At 42.1% G+C, this 16,726-nt stretch overlaps 2 protein-coding genes across 2 annotated transcripts in view; one reads left to right on the top strand and one right to left on the bottom strand.

The window, feature by feature from the left end:
* Positions 1-3,607, top strand: part of LOC119652576 (N-acylneuraminate-9-phosphatase) — a 33,279-nt gene extending 29,672 nt beyond the window's left edge. The window contains exon 3 of the mRNA XM_038056790.1: positions 1,883-3,607. Coding sequence (XP_037912718.1) covers positions 1,883-2,239 — 357 coding nt within the window. The 3' untranslated portion in view covers positions 2,240-3,607. The remainder of the gene's footprint in view (positions 1-1,882) is intronic.
* A 5,273-nt stretch (positions 3,608-8,880) lies between these two features.
* The window catches only part of LOC119651087 (unc-112-related protein), a 170,322-nt gene continuing 162,476 nt past the window's right edge, over positions 8,881-16,726 (bottom strand). The window contains exons 5-7 of the mRNA XM_038054437.1: positions 11,243-11,439; positions 10,481-11,174; positions 8,881-10,411 (exon numbers count right to left, since the gene is read on the bottom strand). Coding sequence (XP_037910365.1) covers positions 10,211-10,411; positions 10,481-11,174; positions 11,243-11,439 — 1,092 coding nt within the window. The 3' untranslated portion in view covers positions 8,881-10,210. The remainder of the gene's footprint in view (positions 10,412-10,480; positions 11,175-11,242; positions 11,440-16,726) is intronic.

Genomic DNA, 16,726 nt, shown 5'->3' with positions numbered 1-16,726 from the left:
ATCAACGAAAATCCATAATTGCGGACAAAAAGTAATATAGGAGATTCATTCGGTTTTTACGTTGGGTTGCCCGGGGATAGTACTTGTTTGATTATTTACATAGCAAAAGTATCTGAATCTCTCGATGGGGACTTCCCATATCTTGACACCTACGTCCATGTAGTCCGCACTATTGTACGCGACGCCCTGCAGGAAGCGCAGAAATTTGCGCATTTTCGGACGAAGTCAGCTTTTCTTTGAATTCAGCCCATGACCCCTGTTGATTTTTCCTTGACCAGGTTATTTTATGTTGTCCCGATTTGCTGTTGCGTTCAATAATTTACATTCGCTAATATTTTTTCAACAATCTTATAATTGTCGAATGAGATTGTACGTGCAATATCCGAATGTCTCGCATTTCAGTTTTGGAAATTTACAAAATTCAAGTGTTTTTTCTAAATTAATGAAGGATTCGATTTACACTAGGTAGCTATTGCTAATTGCAGTGCAACAATATACCAAGGCACCCGGAATTTATTTTTTACAAGAAGACAATTTTGTTACTTTTATTTGTTATTTATTATCTTATGGAGATCGTTATACAAGGGACTCTAATAGGGATGGAGAACTTGAATAAACTTGAGTTAAGCGACAGACAGACAGGCAGTTAGGAACAATAGCATTGTTTTGTTAAATTGGCTAGTCAAGTCCACGATTTTGAACTCCATTAAACGTCGTTGGAGTATTCGGAAAGCAAAAAATCGGAACTTTTAAAACGTTCTAATCCGAAAATTGAACGTAATAGGCGCGGAGCAAACACAACATATGTGGCAAAGAATAGCCACGATAGTAAAAGTCAAGGGTGGATCAAGAAAATATAAATAAAAATAAGAAACTTTTATGGCGCTTAATACTTTTTTCCAAGGCGGAAGCGTGGGCTATAGGGGATCTATAGTGAGGCATGCGTCTGATGAGTTGCCTCTGCCCTAGACGAAACCGTCAATCAATTTTTTCGATCGTTTTTGAAAACTTGGGCGTTTAATCCAAAGAAGAGAAGTCCATGGACTACAAAAGAGGAAGTAAGTGGTGAGGTTCGTCACCAAGTGGGTGCGGAATCAGGACTCCCAGCATCCTCAACAAAAAATCTACACGTGTTTTTCGCATTGCTATTTTTTTTCTATTTAATTCTCAATGAGACTATACTTTACTTTCTTTCTCATCACATCTAATCCTGTGCAAGTAATAAGTCTACAGCAATAAAAAAAGCGGAATAGTCATAACTATTTGTCAGGATTTGAAGGCACAACGAGATCACGAGACTGACGCTCAACCAACTCCTCTATCGTACATTTATTCTCATTTTTAATGATTATCATAACTGATATGCATTCACAATTACTGGGGGAAATACATACCGCTGCTTTTGGCTCTTCAGGATGTTGTTATTATTGTCTCATGGGATCACTTGTTTTCCAAATGTTTCGCTTTTCTTAAAATTAGGACGAATGATCAGTTTGAGTGCGAAGGAAACTTAGGATAACGTTATGATTGGAATCATTGAATGGAAGCGCAAGGGAATTCGGAGAAATTTTGGTTTGCTTGAATGGTCGAATGTTTGGATGAATGTATTATGAATGGCAACTTTGCATTATCACACAAAGGTCAGATAAAATGGATGAACTGTTAGGAATGTGGAGTGGTCGACAACGATTGGAATATTTTTTTTATTTAAAATACAATATTACATTATATAATCGCATTTTATGAACAATAATTATTGAAATATTTTCCAAATTCACTTATTGTCTATGAAAGATTTTTTGGTTTTTAAATAGAATTTTTTACTCTTGGTGTTGTCACGCCACGTGACTCTCCAATCATCATATTCTCAATATAAATATAGGGTGGTAAGGAAGCAAATTTGGGTGGAACAGTATGGATACCAATCACAAATGACTACGATGCCAATAGCATAACGCCTAGACCGGATGTGATCGTTAAGAATTTGCTAGAGATCTACAACTTTCTGCCGACTACCAATGTTTCTGCACTTCGCAATAATTCCGAACGAGCTGCTCATGGAATGGATGATAGTGACGACGACGATGCAGCCCATTGCAGCTCACGTCCGCAACGAAGTCAAAGCCAGTCGACGATAACATCAGGCGCTTCTTCGTCCCGGAGGGTATCCCAACAGTATCGACGCCAAGTATCTTTTTCAGCAGTCGATTTCAATGATAGTAGCTGCGACTGCAGCTGAGACTATCTGGACAATTATAACGATGATGACAGTGTATGGTGACGTAAAATGTGTGGAGATTACATTTGAGTAAGGAATCATATTACATTTTTTGAGAGGTTTGAACAAAGTGCCATACACTTACTTACATTTTATTGAATGGCTATTTAAAGTAGACAAGAATTTAGAATTATCCTTGCATACAAAATAGAGGCTCATATTAAACAAAAAAAGAATAAAATAATCGACACAGTTCTGATGATGGTATTTTTACGTAGGATAGTTTTGTAGCTTCTATAGATCCAAATTAGCTGTTAGAGTTCATTCAGTTTTTTCTATCGGGTTCAATTCGGCACACTACAAAGTGCTCAAAACATGTTTATTTATAATCTTAACGCGAACGGTAAATCCAGCGAACTTAGTCTCGATCTCTCACTAATTAGATTAAGAACTTTTCTGGTGCTCACATGAAACTACTTTTTCAAGTAAAATTTCTAAAAACTTCATCTTTCTGGATGATTTTAAATATATTTGACTAAACAGAGTATGTAGCGCATAAACAGTACATACTATCGAAAACTACCACAGTACAAGAAAATATACATATGTCTTATGAGTGATTGCTTCCACTCAAATTAGATACTGAGCAAGCATCATTTGTTTATTTTTCTAAGAATGAAAGAAAGAAACTGAGAGAATTTAGCCATAAGAACTATATTTTTATAAAACGTTTGAATCTCTGGAATGTGACTGTAATTGAAAACAAAAAAAAATATGTAAATAAACACTTCCATTTGTTTTTACTCACACGCGATACGCGCTGGACGCATTTAATCGGAATCTCGTGAGTATTTTCGCATTCATCAAAACCAAATCTCCTGATTATTTGTATGTTTAGCACTTGAGGAACTCCGTTCAAACATCTTTGTCATTTTGAGAGAACTGCTGTCGTTTAGTTGAAACTCGAATTGGTTCAAAGGCAAATGCTTCTTTATTGGGGAGCTTGCATCTATTATCGGTCATAAAGTTCGAATTGTTGTTCTCGAGCTCTATACCATTGTCAAAAAAATTAACTGATAGAAGTAAGTTTGAGTTTTTGTTAAAATGGAATTATGAATGATTTGTTTGGTATATATTTGTGCTATGCGAGTGAGGATAGCTTTTATTTCCTTTTTTGTAATGTTTGTTACTTGAAGTTTAGCTTAGATTAGTTTAGTTTTGTTTTGGTATTATGGATCAAAAGTACTGGTTACCTAATGATAGTGAAAGATGTACCTATTTCAATTGATAATGAAATATTTTTCTAATATTGAATAAATAAAGGGAATAAGAATTGATAAAAATGAGTTCATAAGATTAGTGAAGCAAAATAAAGAATATTTTAGGATGCACCGAGTCTTTAATTTGATTGTGAAAAATCTAAATCGATTTTCGGTATAATGGTTACACTCTGCGACATCTATTTTTCCATTTTCGGATAACGCTAAGGTTCCAGGTAGCTGCTCTGAAAAGCCTGAAAGTATGGCTTTTTGCACGTTTTTTCCTACACTACCAGTAACGAATAAAACAGAAGTTGCACTTGGAAGAGGGCCAATTAAAGGTACCATTAAAGCATAGTATGGCGCAGCGGGGTTAACTACTAATGTTGTTAATTCGATTGACAGTGGGCTCATTTCTCCACACCATACAGCCCGACATCGTAGGCCCTTTGCGAGACTCGCACAGTTACAAGTTTTGCCTCACGATCAACGACAGGTTTACGCGGTGGCCTGAGGCAACACCTCTGAAGGACATTACGGCGCAATCTTGTGCCGAAGTCCTCTGTCGAGGGTGGATCCCTCGCTTTGGCGTCCCTGCAGTGATCATCACGGACCAGGGAATGCAATTTGAGTCCACCGTCTTCTCGGAGTTAGGCAAACTCCTGGGATTCAAACGCCAGCGAACTACGGCTTACCACCGCTGAAGCCGGCATTATGGCTCGCGATGATCCGTCCTGGACTCAGGTCTTGCCTCTCGTCCTACTCGGCCTACGAACAACCCGTCGAGAGGAATTTGCTGCCAGCCCCGCGGATCTGGTATACGGGGAGAACTCAAGGCTCCCAAGTGATCCGGTTTTCGACAGGAGATCGGGTCTCACAGATTCGGAATTGCTGTGCCTGCTGAGAGAGTTATCTTCGTCGCATTAAAGCAACACCTCCCACACGACACTCGTCCGCACCTGCCTGCGCGCCCAAGAAGTTGGACACGTGTACGCACGTCCTGGTCAGGACGGATGCTGTCCGGAAGCTGCTGCAGACTCCATACGAAGGCCCGTACCGTGTTCTCGAGCGGGGAAAGCATTTCTTCCAGCTCGAGATCGGGGGACAGAAAAAGGCTGTCTCCTTATCCAGGCTGAAGCCCGTTGGCGCCTCAAATCAACGTCGCGTTCGCTTCGCCGTGTGATGGGGAACGCAGTTCCGAGTTCAGTCGCTGGAACCCCTAGGTTCCATCTGGGGGCGGAGTGATATGGCGCAGCGGGGTTAACAACATTCGAAATTTATTGGGGTGGTTGCAATGCAACATTGAACGAAAATACGTGGAGAAGAAGGTGAATTATGAGCCACTGGTTCGGGAAATCAAGAAAATTTGGCGTTTCGAACGTTTGGTTGTAGTTCTCACAATATTGTCACCTATAGGTATTGTACCTAAATCCCTCACGGCTTCCCTTAATGTGCTGGGACTCTCACACAGTCTAGTTCAAACCATGCAAACATATACCATTCTGCATACGTGCTCCATGTTACGGGGAGTCCTCGACGGATTCTCCCATTGACCTACCACCGGCCACCACTACCAGCGCCCCTTTATCTTTTAAGTAGGTAGGATTAGGGCTAATTTTAGGTAAAACCCGGCATCTGCTGAAATTGCGACAACTCGGAAATAATAATAACAATAATCGTTGGCGCGATAATCCAATTAGATCAAGGCCTTGAAGCGTGTTAGAGCACTTCATTCAAGACCATAACGGTACAGTATACTGTAGGAGGCAATGTGGTCAGCATTGTGCTCGCCCGTGATAATTACCCAGATTTGACTCAGGTTTTCATTCACAGCTGAGTCGACTGGTACATAACTTCCATTCACGATGCGAATCCCTCTGCTACCGCGACATTCCGCTAGGAAGATATAAAACCTTTTTTTCTTAATTTTTTCCATACACTTCTTATTGAAAACAATGATGTTCAGGGCTAATCCGACTTTTATCAACATTTGCCAATTCTATTCAATGATGACTCCAAAACAGGTCATTTTCTTCTGTCAACAATTCCACAAAAGCTCCCATCAGGCGCGTCACTTCGTGCGAATAAGGGCACGCTCGGTGGATGCTTTATGGGCATGTACGTGCCCGCTTCAGGAGATGTGGGTGCATGGACATGTATATGCGTAGGCTGGGTAGGTTGGAAGTAATTGACTATGAGAAATCAAACCGAATATGGAGGACGAGAAAGGTAGTTTTGAAGTGTAGGGTTTCGAAAACCCAGTACGGGCAGTTTTTGGCAGTGGGCAAACGGACTCCCGGCCGTCGATATCCAGCGACCGCATTACCTTATTAGTGGAAAACTACTTTGACATCTAATGCGACATCGATCTTAGTGGAGTGGAAATGAGATCTACGCCGGATCGCAAAAGCTCGGAGCTTGGAATGTCACCTTTGAGGGCAACATTACCCCTAGGCAGTCAAGATTCGTCGCAGGACTCGGAAAGGAACTCTCAACTCACAGAGTTGATTAGGGAAAATCGGCACCAAAATATCAAAGCATTAATACGTGGCATTAAATTGTCCTATATTAGGGCCGTGGAGGAGAAAAACACCCAAGCATCATGTGGCAAAGTCACGGATGGAAGCGAATGACACCTCCTCAACATAAGGTGGGTGAGAACGCGTGCAAACAGAGTAGGGATGGAATAAGTGAATCCCTTGGTGTCCAACAAGTAGCCAAGAAGAAAAAAGCTGAGCCGGCGAAAGTTCCGGGTAGTTCTTCAATTATGGTCCCAACTTCGGTGAAAGGGGAAGAGCTTACAGCTCGTAAACCCGAAGAATGAACAAAGGCGGGTAAAAAAAAAAGCAGCAGATGGAAAGAAAAAAGATTCGTCTGGAAATAATTATTATTTCCGAGAAAGATATTTCCTACGCCGATATCCTTCGGAAAGTCAAAGCCGATTCGGAATTGACAGATCTGGGTGGCAGTGTGAGTCGTATCAGGCGTACGCAAAAGAGGGATCTGATGCTGCAGCTAAACAAATCTAGCTAGAAGACAGTGAATATTTTTCACAGTCAGGTGGAAAAGCTTGAAACCTTCGCGGAGCTGGACATCGTACTAATCAACGTTGGATGTGTGACCATCTTCCGAGGCAGAGGGCTAGGCTCAATCGTCGATCTGCCTTACCTCAGTACCCCGTTGGCAAGAGGGATGGTCTGGCGGTTGAGTGAACAGTACACCCACAATGACTATCATCAAGAAATCTCGCTGTTGAGAGCATCGTGTCTGGCGAGCGAGAAGGCTTTGGCAAAGGACCAGAGCGAAGCCAGAACATCGGCAGTCGGCGAAGGAATACCGCGATTTTCGAAGTAATTTTAAGAAGGCTATACGGTGTAGTAGAAGTAGAAGGCTGTAATGTCGAAGATTCGTGGACAAAAATCACTCCAAGTGACGTGGTCGCAACTCTTGTTCAAAATGATCACAATTCTTTTCCCACAACAGGAAGAGAGGGTGGTATACAACACGGGCGGGTGGTCTATCGGAACGGTAGTATAAGTTTCGCCAAGCGTTGTCCACGGTCGATGCCGTTGCAACGGTCGTAGACCTGGCCCGGGAGGCATCAGCCGCCGGTGGGCGGTGATGACGCTGGATGTCAGGAATGCCTTTAACTCGGCCAACTGGGGTTGGATTAAAGGCACCCTGGCTAAACTGGGTGTCTCTGGTTACTTAGCTCGGGTAATCGACAGTTACCCCTCGGAGAGACTTTTTTTGGTTCGAGACGGACGACATGCCGAAGGAATATGTTGTGATAGTAGGCCCAAGGCTTCATTGGGGAGCCCTGCTCTAGAACATAATGTATGAAGAAGTCCTCGGCTTTCGTGAGCCAAAGGAGGCGACATTGATTAGTTTTTCAGAAAACCTGGCGGTGGTAGTAGTTGCGAAACACCACCAGGACGTGGAACTGTATGCAAGTGAGCCCATTCATGTCATCAAAGCATGAAGAAGATAAGACGGAGGCGATTTTCCTGCGATTGGAAAAATAACACTGTCAAAATCCGGGCTGGTAATCACGAAGTCGTTTCAAAATCGATCATTAGATACTATTAGATAGAACTCCAGGCATCCCGGTTTTGCGCCGAGGTCCATTAATTGGATATCCCTAAAAGCTGTCTAGAAACCGAGAAAGAAAATCGGATCTGTTGCTGATTTGCCTAGAGTGAAGCCTCTTTTGTATGGGCTAATGATGTTCTGGGAGTATGGGGCTATCCGGACTAGCAAGATAGCGGAGAATATCTTATAGATGGTATTCAGCAACGTGATACCTCTATATTTCCTGCACTGCGTGATATCCCTCTTTTTATGTATGGGACAGATAATGGCCCGTTGCCAGTCGTTAGGCATTGATTTTATCCCACACTTTGAACACCAGTGGTATAGTTATCCATATTTAATTGATTCGGCTGTAATTCCACCGGCTCCTGGCGACTTTTTTAAGCCGGTGGATTGCACGGACTGTTTCTTCTATGCTTGGTGGTGGCAGCATTTCTTCGCCAGCTTCAGTTGGCGGGACCAAACTTCCCTCTTTTTTTCAGCAAGATGAGTATCGAGGTGTATAAGGGTTCATCCTGCTGACTTGTTGGTAAAACTTCCGCGTCTGGTGCGGTTGCTCTCTGTACTTTTCGAGTTCATACACTTGTTGGTTCTCCCAAGTTTCATTTTTCCGTCTGTGAAGTCGCTTCTCGGCTCGACGGAGTTCGTGATAAGACTCCGCGCGTGCTCGCGTTCTATGAGAATGCAGCATTACTCGGTATGCATCATTCTTCCGTTCCTTTGCTAATTTAAATTCATCGTCGAACCAGCCGTTCCGACTTTTCTTGCTGCTGGGGCCAAGTGTGTTTGGCTGAGGGTATGCAGTGCATATAGGATGGTATCAGGTGAGGCAAAGTGTTTCATCGCGGGGGCTTCTAGCGAATGAGGCACACTGCCTCTACCGGAGAAGGAGGGTGAATCCGGCCGAAGTGATTGCGAGCTTCCGAAAGGCCACTAGGAAGAAGCTGTACAGGAGATGACAGCAACGATGGCACAATTTCGAAGAAGGTTGCTATACCTACACACTGACGCCGTGTATTGAGAGACGGGTCGAGGGGATACAGGAAGTATTTGCACCGCTTCGGATTGGATGAGTCCACAGACTGTCCCGAATGCGCCGTTACACCCGAGGACCCAGAGCATGTTATGTTCCATTGTCCAAGATTCGCAAATGAAAGAGGGAGGTCCTCAGCGAGGTTATCGGACCCCATAATTTCGTGGAAGAAATGCTGAGGGCCGGTGCAAATTGAAGTGCGATAAATGCAACATTAACTGCGATACACGGAAAGTGCAGGAACTCAATCTCTCATGGGCCATGAAAATAAAACCAAATTATATTTTAGTATTACTAGTTTTTAATATAATTTTATTTTTCTGTTTGAACTTATTTACAAGAAACAAAAAAAAAATACAATTTTAGTACAATACATGATTTGTTTGCTATTTTCTCCTTTTATTTCGACTATTACAATTCCATTTATCTATTTCCACGAAGATTTTTAAAGAAAAATTTGTTTTACAAAATTACGATGATGTTCCCTTGCATTATCTCCATTCATTGGTGAAATTCTTCATCATCAAATAACATTCAAAAGTCAATAGAAAAATTAGTTTTGACAAAGGCACTGAAAATTTGTTATCAGCAATGTATCACTCAGGCGTAAGTGTGCATGTTAAATTGTAACGGATTTCGGTTCAAGTTGAATCCTTTCCACATTGTGGACCACACCCAGGTGGTCAGATTGTGCGTTTAATGATTGAATTTTTTAGTAAACAAATGCAGTTTTGTCCGATACTCTCGAGGAACCAAAATTTAAAATAAAAAAATGTGTAAATTGGAGGTCTAAACAGTTATCATGCAACAGTTGGTCCTAAAAAACATTAGGATTCGTTTGAAACTATTAGTCTATTCTTTCATGCAGATTTTTGTAGTATTTTTTCATCCCTTCTGTTTTTTATGTTACTTTTTAACCAGCAAACGATCTATTAAGTTTTAGAATAAGCTACGTTGCAAAACTGACATAAAAGACACTTTAAAAATACGCTTCTAACATTAAAATTAAATATACATAACACAACATTAAAATAGATTTGTTTGTATTAATTTTTAGTTCTGTTGGTTCTTGTAAGTATTCATGTTTGTGTTTAGAAAAGTTATTTCATCCTTCGTACGTGAAAAATTGTGCAACATTGTCATTGATATAGTTTAGTGTTGTTTCAAGCCCTGCTTCATTCAGTATGTTTGCAAAAGTATTGGTTAAGGCAACATTTGGCTTTGCTACTGGAAGCACCTTTCCCTGTCGTCCGACAGAAAAATCATTCCTTGAAAAGATCCCCACCCAAGTCAGACGCCTGTGACTCTATTAAGTATAAAAATATCTACTTGCTTGCCATATAATCTCCTAACATATTTTACTACAGAAATAGATCCTTTAAGTTAATTTAGAGGGAGTTTACCGAGCTATTTGGCCATTCATTGTGTTTCTTTATACATTCGAACTGAAAAGTGCTTTTAACGAATCTGTGAACTTCCCTCGACCCCTCCGACGTCTCTTGAAATAACAACAGATTTTAGCTTTACTGTAAAACTTAAATATGTACAATTGAAAAGTTAAATAAACGTAAATACATATAAAATTCGAAATCTGCTCGCTGTGGAGGATCAGACCCAGCCGCCTGTCAATTTGTGGAACAGTTCCTCGTTTAGTGTTTGGTTGGTCTCCTTGGATCGCATCGACATGAAGATGTAGCCGCCGATGAACTCGTGGACGACCTTGCAGTCGGCGGACAGGCAGGAGAACATGATGTTGCCGTCCTGGAATTGAATCATCATGCATTTGATCCCCCAGTTCACGTTCCAGGCCTGCAATTCACCGAGTCACGGGTTAAATAAAGAGATAATCCCTGCTTCATACAATTCAAAAGAACATACCTTCATGGTGTTGTACCTCCACGTCTTCAAGTGATCCCCTGAGCTCAGCTCCATTCGCATAATACGATTGTGCGCGACACCCAACAGTTCCTCCTTCTTGTGTCCATCGAATTTGATTACGAACAATGTGACTCCAAAGTCGGGTAAACTTTGCCACGCCTGAATGTATTTCATCTTCGCTTCCATCAGTGTCAAGTTTTGAACATTGGCATGTGCCTCCAACATCCGTTGTGCTCCCTTCGATCGCAGCTTTTTGAAATGGCGTGACGACAAATAGTCAGCTGGTTCAATTGATCCAGGATTAATCCTCACTGCTGGCTCTTGTGCTGGCTTTTGCATGTTCAAGAGTTGTTTAACGTTTGATACTTCCACATCGTATGAGCTGTCGGCCAAAGAACGTCCTTTCGAGGCGAGGCGGCATGCTGCTATCCATTTCGCGTATTGATTCTCGTCGTCACATTTTATCCACATTTCATTGTACGGCTCATTCGAATCAGTTTCCGGTGGTACTTCCAATTTTATGGAGAACTTTCCGCTGGCGATATTCACCTCAGGGGTAACTTCGCAGCCACGGAGATTGATAGCGATCGCGGGGGGTCGTCGAACGTCGTCGTGGGTCTTGAATAAGTACAGATGCAGATCGCGATATGTGAAGAAATATCGTTTGTAGCCTTTGAGGGTGAATCGTTTGGGCCTGTGGGAAAGGAAAGTGAGAGCAGTTTTAGAAACAAACGGCCTCCAAAGGGGAACATCTATACATACTTCAAGAAATACATGTAATCTGTAAGCTCCGGAATTTTCGTTATATCGTGGGCTTGGCTTTGTGCATTCGGTCCTTCCAAGGTTATTTGTAGTTCGCTTAGGGCTGCATCGATGTCATCATCCGTTCCATTTTCCGTCCTGGATGCGTCGATTCCTGAGTCGGGCTGTTGAACTTCACTTTGTCGATTGATTTGGAACTGGAAAGAAGGATGAGATTGAAAATGAAGTTTTGAAAATTGGGATAAGAAAATGGCGCTTTGCCTATCAAAGAGTCGAAAGTGTAGAAGAGAAATAAAAGCGGAGCACAACCAGCTGTTTTGCTGCCACAGCTACCAGCACCGTTGTAAAGGAAAAGGAGTAAAATCTGGTGGTTTCTGAATCTTAGTTTCACCTCGCGAATTTCAGGAGGGATAACAACCCACCCCCACACTCCTAGAGTTAGAAACTTCTTTAAAATTCGGAAATCGCTAAACATGTAAATGAGGGCTTTTTTCAGCGCAACTTTGGCAATACGCATTAGAGGGTAGGTCGAATCTTGCGGCACGGCCCGTTAATGACCACAGCCCCGTGCAGATCGCTGTGATTTCGTAAACATTTCCCGTGTCTGGATTTTATTGTAGGAGGCTCAATTTTTCCTCGATTTCGCAGAAGCAGTGAGTTCGCTCGTTCAACTTTATACTCTTGTAGCTTCGAGCAAACCGCCCACACTCTAATGCTCTAATGACGGCTTGACTTCCGACCAAAATAGCTATATTTCGTTTAGGATCACGCCTCATTCGCCGACAAGTCTCCTGCTACTATCTCTGCCTGAAAGACGCTGCCATGGATGGATTTATATAGGATTACCATCAAGAAGACTACATACAGAAGGAGCAAATCAAGTGTCTTGGGGCGCGGAGTTTTATTGTGTGTACGTGGGTTAGAGACGAAGTAGCTTATTGGCCTCTGACTCTTGTGGTTCATTTATTGATGTGTCGATGGCACCTAGATGGTTTTCTTGTGTGGCTTTCCCCATCTTATGTGGCAAACCATAAACAGTTGTGGTTGCAACCACGTGGCCGTACACCAATGCACTGCATCACAATGGGCAATATGCACACCTATGCCAAAAACGGGCGAACATGTGCAATGATTTTTATTCATCACACAGTTTCTAACAATGCATCGAGAGACGAATTTCCTGCGTCTAGTCTTCTTGATTACCAGATTGTTTGTCTGTCGAAATATTCAGTAAGTTTTGCCACTTCACCATGAATCGCTTCACACTTGCGGAACGTCTGGAAATTATTAAAAAATATTATCGAAATTCTTGGACCGGCTAGTTCAGATTGCATAGAATTTCGTTCATTATAAGAATATGCTCACGCAAGAATTGAAGCTGCACAAATATAAAAAACGGTGGGAGTTCGATAATTAGATACGGAAGATGTTGGCTGGAGATTCGAATGTTGACCAAAAAATCATCCCGGCCGAGGCTCATTTTTGGCTCAGTGGCTATCTCAAGAAAATTGCCGTCATTGGAACATTCACTATCCATAAGTACTCGACCAAGAACCACTGCACCCACAAAAATTGACAATTTGGTGCGGTTTGAGGTATAGCGTAATCACCGGACTGGATACCTTTCGAAATGAGGAAGGCGAGAGCGTTACACTAAATGGTTCTCGGTATAGAGCGATACTAATCGAATTTCTGTGTGGCTCCATGCATGCAACATCCCAACGCTTGAAACTATGATGAAAAAAATTGGCGATCGGGTCATCTCACACAGAATATTCCAGCCATTTGAATGATCCTTATATAATGATAGGGATGTCGCTTCAATTAAGATCCACAATCAATTCCATATCCCACTTCTTTGTCCCCAATATGGGGCATAGCGCGTCGATCACACCTATGTGCCCTTGCCGTCAGTATTTGGTAATATGCTTCAACTAGTTCCACAATTTCCCGAGAAGCTTTTCATTATTTGGCCACTATACCGTGGTATATAGTTATAGGGCACTCCACCAACTTATTGGCACTTCGGAAGATAGTGTTCGCTAGGGCCATGCAATATAAGAAGAGCCAAGAAAATGTAGAAAATGAAAGTCTTCCGAATGACAACATATCTTTTGTTTGAGACCTTCTCAAAGGTGGTAACCGGATAACTATTCAAGAAATCGGGTTAGGAGGGGCTCATACCATTAAAAAATGAAAGTCCCCGAATGAGAACTTTTCAAAGGTGGTCGCCGGGGAACTATTAAAGAAAGTGGGTTAGAAAGGGCCCATACCATTATCATAAACATTCTATATTAATCCTGTCCACTTCTTTGTGGAACATAGAGTATGCACACAGTCTCAGGTTTCAATGAGACTATGCTTCAGTTTTATTATCATTACAATTAATGCTATGCAAGCCTAAACCTACAGCAGCGGGACAGCACAAAGATAAAGACATCTAAAACGACCGGGATTCGAACCCGGGATTACGAGATCGACGGACTCATGTGCAACTTTCTTGATCAGAAAAGAAAATATTAAGTCTGCCCAGTGAAAATTAAAGCTCGTCTTTCGGCCTTGTTCTACGCCTTGTTCAGTAGAGCTCATCACAAAACCATAACCAGGGATGAGGATCAGACGAGTTACAGCTAGTAAGAGTTCTGTACGGTGCTCCCGTTCGTTCGTTCCGTTTTGTAGTCGCGTGCGTAGTTAAATATTAGTAAAGATCATGAGAAGAAGCCGTACCGTAGCTAAGTACTGATAGACATGTTGATTAGAGTTCATTTCAGATGGATCAGACCTTAAGAAACTACTAGTGGTCCGCCCTAGAACTACGTGGCACATAACAGTAGAGGGGGAGTGTAGGTTTCTCAAAAAGTCGTGGGGAGACAACGGTGGCGCATAGGTGTGTTTGACGCGCCACACTCCGTTTAGGGGATAATTGCAATCAAACAAGCAGCATCTAGTGAATGAGGCTAAAATTTGCTAATAGCAGGAAGGCTTGGTCGCCCAAACATTATTGGAACAATAAGAACTATGTTAATCTACCCCCTTCCTTCTCAAAGCCATCGATTAATTGTGCAATTTCGGGGGTTAGGTGCGTTCCATTCAGTCATGTGCCTATTTGAAAATCCCCGAGCATACATCAGATGGTTTTGATGCCTACATATGATATGATTTCGTGATTGTCTTGAAGAAGGCATACTTTGCGATGATCACTAGTCACCTTTTGGGATTGCGGACATAATCTTTATTGGCGGGTCAGTCGTGAAAGGGAAAAAATCTGAATATGAAAATGGTCCAGCTTCTCGAAGAAACAACCATATTTTAGGCGGATATGTACGCCATATTATTAGGGCACCATTCGAATCTTTTCCAACAATTCGACAGGGTTGTCGGCGAAAAATAGAAACACCACATAAAGCCTGCGTGTGCCCCTGTGTGCCAGTTGCCATCATTAAACCTGGTCTGATTGGAAAACTTCTGGTGTGGTCACTAACACATCTGAACATTGTTAGTAACAGGAAAGCTGGCAGATTAGCTCGCCGAGGGTTTCACTCTACAATGGCGGCGGATGGTTTTTGACTTCAAGCCATTCACTGTAAACTCTATTCTAAAGGACGAAATCGCAGAGGCTCATGCAGCCGAATGAAAGAATTTGAACTTATGTCAGATGGCAAAAATCTATACCTCTAGATCGATGTTTTCATTATCCTTTGAGGAGGTTATGGAAAAATTATTAGAGTTTTTAGTAGAGAACTGCTCCCTAAACTGCGGCATAGACAAACTCAGAGTGATGGTCTCCAATGTGAGGAAGAGAAGGGGTAAGGCCTGCTGTTCATAAGCAGACGCTCCATTTCCTGAGAAGAAGACAGCTTCATGGGGTCTCCCTTGATGAGAGACTTTTGCACTCTATTCCATTGGGTATGTTCTTAGATTCACAAAAGCGAGCGTCACAGGCAGGCCATTTGAGCAGATTTAAGGGGGCAGTTTAATGGGACTATTACGAGGAGTCTGAGTGCCTCCGCTTTTTTAATTTAACCTGTCTCCGCAATTGTTGTGATCCGGCATTACATGGATGCGAATTCAGGAATCCTCCCAATCCCGACATGACTGCCCGTCCTCCTGCGTTTTTTAATCAGTGCTAAATATGATACCCAGTTCTAATTGGCGTTACAATCCCTATTTTGGGCATAGCACATCAGAATCGTCGCTCCCTCCCCCCAAACTTATTCCTCCTCCAGTACTCTACGATAAGCAGTTTTACGGTGATCAACTCATCGCGCATTTCGGTCACCTCATTGTGAGAGAACAGCATGGTTTCGTGAAACATCGATCTACTGCTTCAAACCTCTTGGTCTTTACCACACTTCACCACTATGCACCTTGAGAACTCTTTTCCAAAATGCAGCAGTACATTTAAAATATTGCTAGCTTCTCTAGCTTACATATATTGTTGTATGAGTATGACCCCAGTTCGATCCGGTTTGTTTTCTGTAAGCTGCGGTTGCTATTAGACCAAAAAAATAAGAACCTTGCTTAGAAGATAGTTCTTTATTAATCTTTTCTATTATGTACAAATAAAACCTACGATTACATATAAATTTGTACAAGCGGCAGTTTCGGGTCAAAATCGAATTATGCAATGTCCTAGAATCTCCGGACGAAAGCATATTAACTACCCTCGGTAAGAATCGACTTGAAGCCAACTAGTGACCCCCCTATCTAGTGTAGGAACTAAGAGAGGCCCTTTCCCTATCCTGGACGCGCCTTTTATTTTAATTTTGTGCTTTTTAGAATTGATAAAAACCCACAATGGCCGATTCTGCAATTGAGTACGAATAGACTTCATTAGTCTTCAATCTTATGCATGAAGTGCATAAAAATGTATACATAAAAAAACGCAATTACTTGAAGCATATGGTGAGCATTGGTGGGCGTGCGAATACTCGGAGGGAAGCAGTATGGGAAATTTATTCGCTTTCTATGTTGGCTTGCTTCGGGATAGTACTTTTCTACTCCTATGTACCAAAAGTGTTTAAGGCTTTTGGCGTGGACTTTTCATAAAATAACGGCCTTAATTCAGGACAGGAGGTACACGCTATTTGTACCGAATTCAGAACTGGGTATGAACTGTGAAACAGTCAGACAAATTTTAACAGACGATGTCGGGATGAAAACGTTGTGCGCGAAGATGCTTCCAAAAAGACTGTTTGGAACAAGTGGAAAACAATCCCACGCTGCTTGATCGAGTTATTACAGGCGATGGGAAAACTGGTTTTTCTAATACGACCTGGAAACCAAACGTCAAAGCTCACAATAGTTGTCTCTGCACGCCTTCGCCCGAAAAAAAACTCGCATGAGCAAGTCGAAGGTGAAAACGATGGTTATAACCTTTTTTGATAGCGGTGGAATCGTCCACAAAGAATTTGTTCCACCGAGCCAAACCGTAAATCAAGTCTACTATCAAAAAATGTGAGGCGATGGCGGCTTTACGATTTC

Source organism: Hermetia illucens, chromosome 3 (assembly GCF_905115235.1).
Source record: "Hermetia illucens chromosome 3, iHerIll2.2.curated.20191125, whole genome shotgun sequence".
NCBI lineage: Eukaryota > Metazoa > Arthropoda > Insecta > Diptera > Stratiomyidae > Hermetia > Hermetia illucens.
The sequence above is the reverse complement of the archived record's forward strand: the minus strand, read 5'-3'. Positions and strand labels throughout refer to the sequence as shown.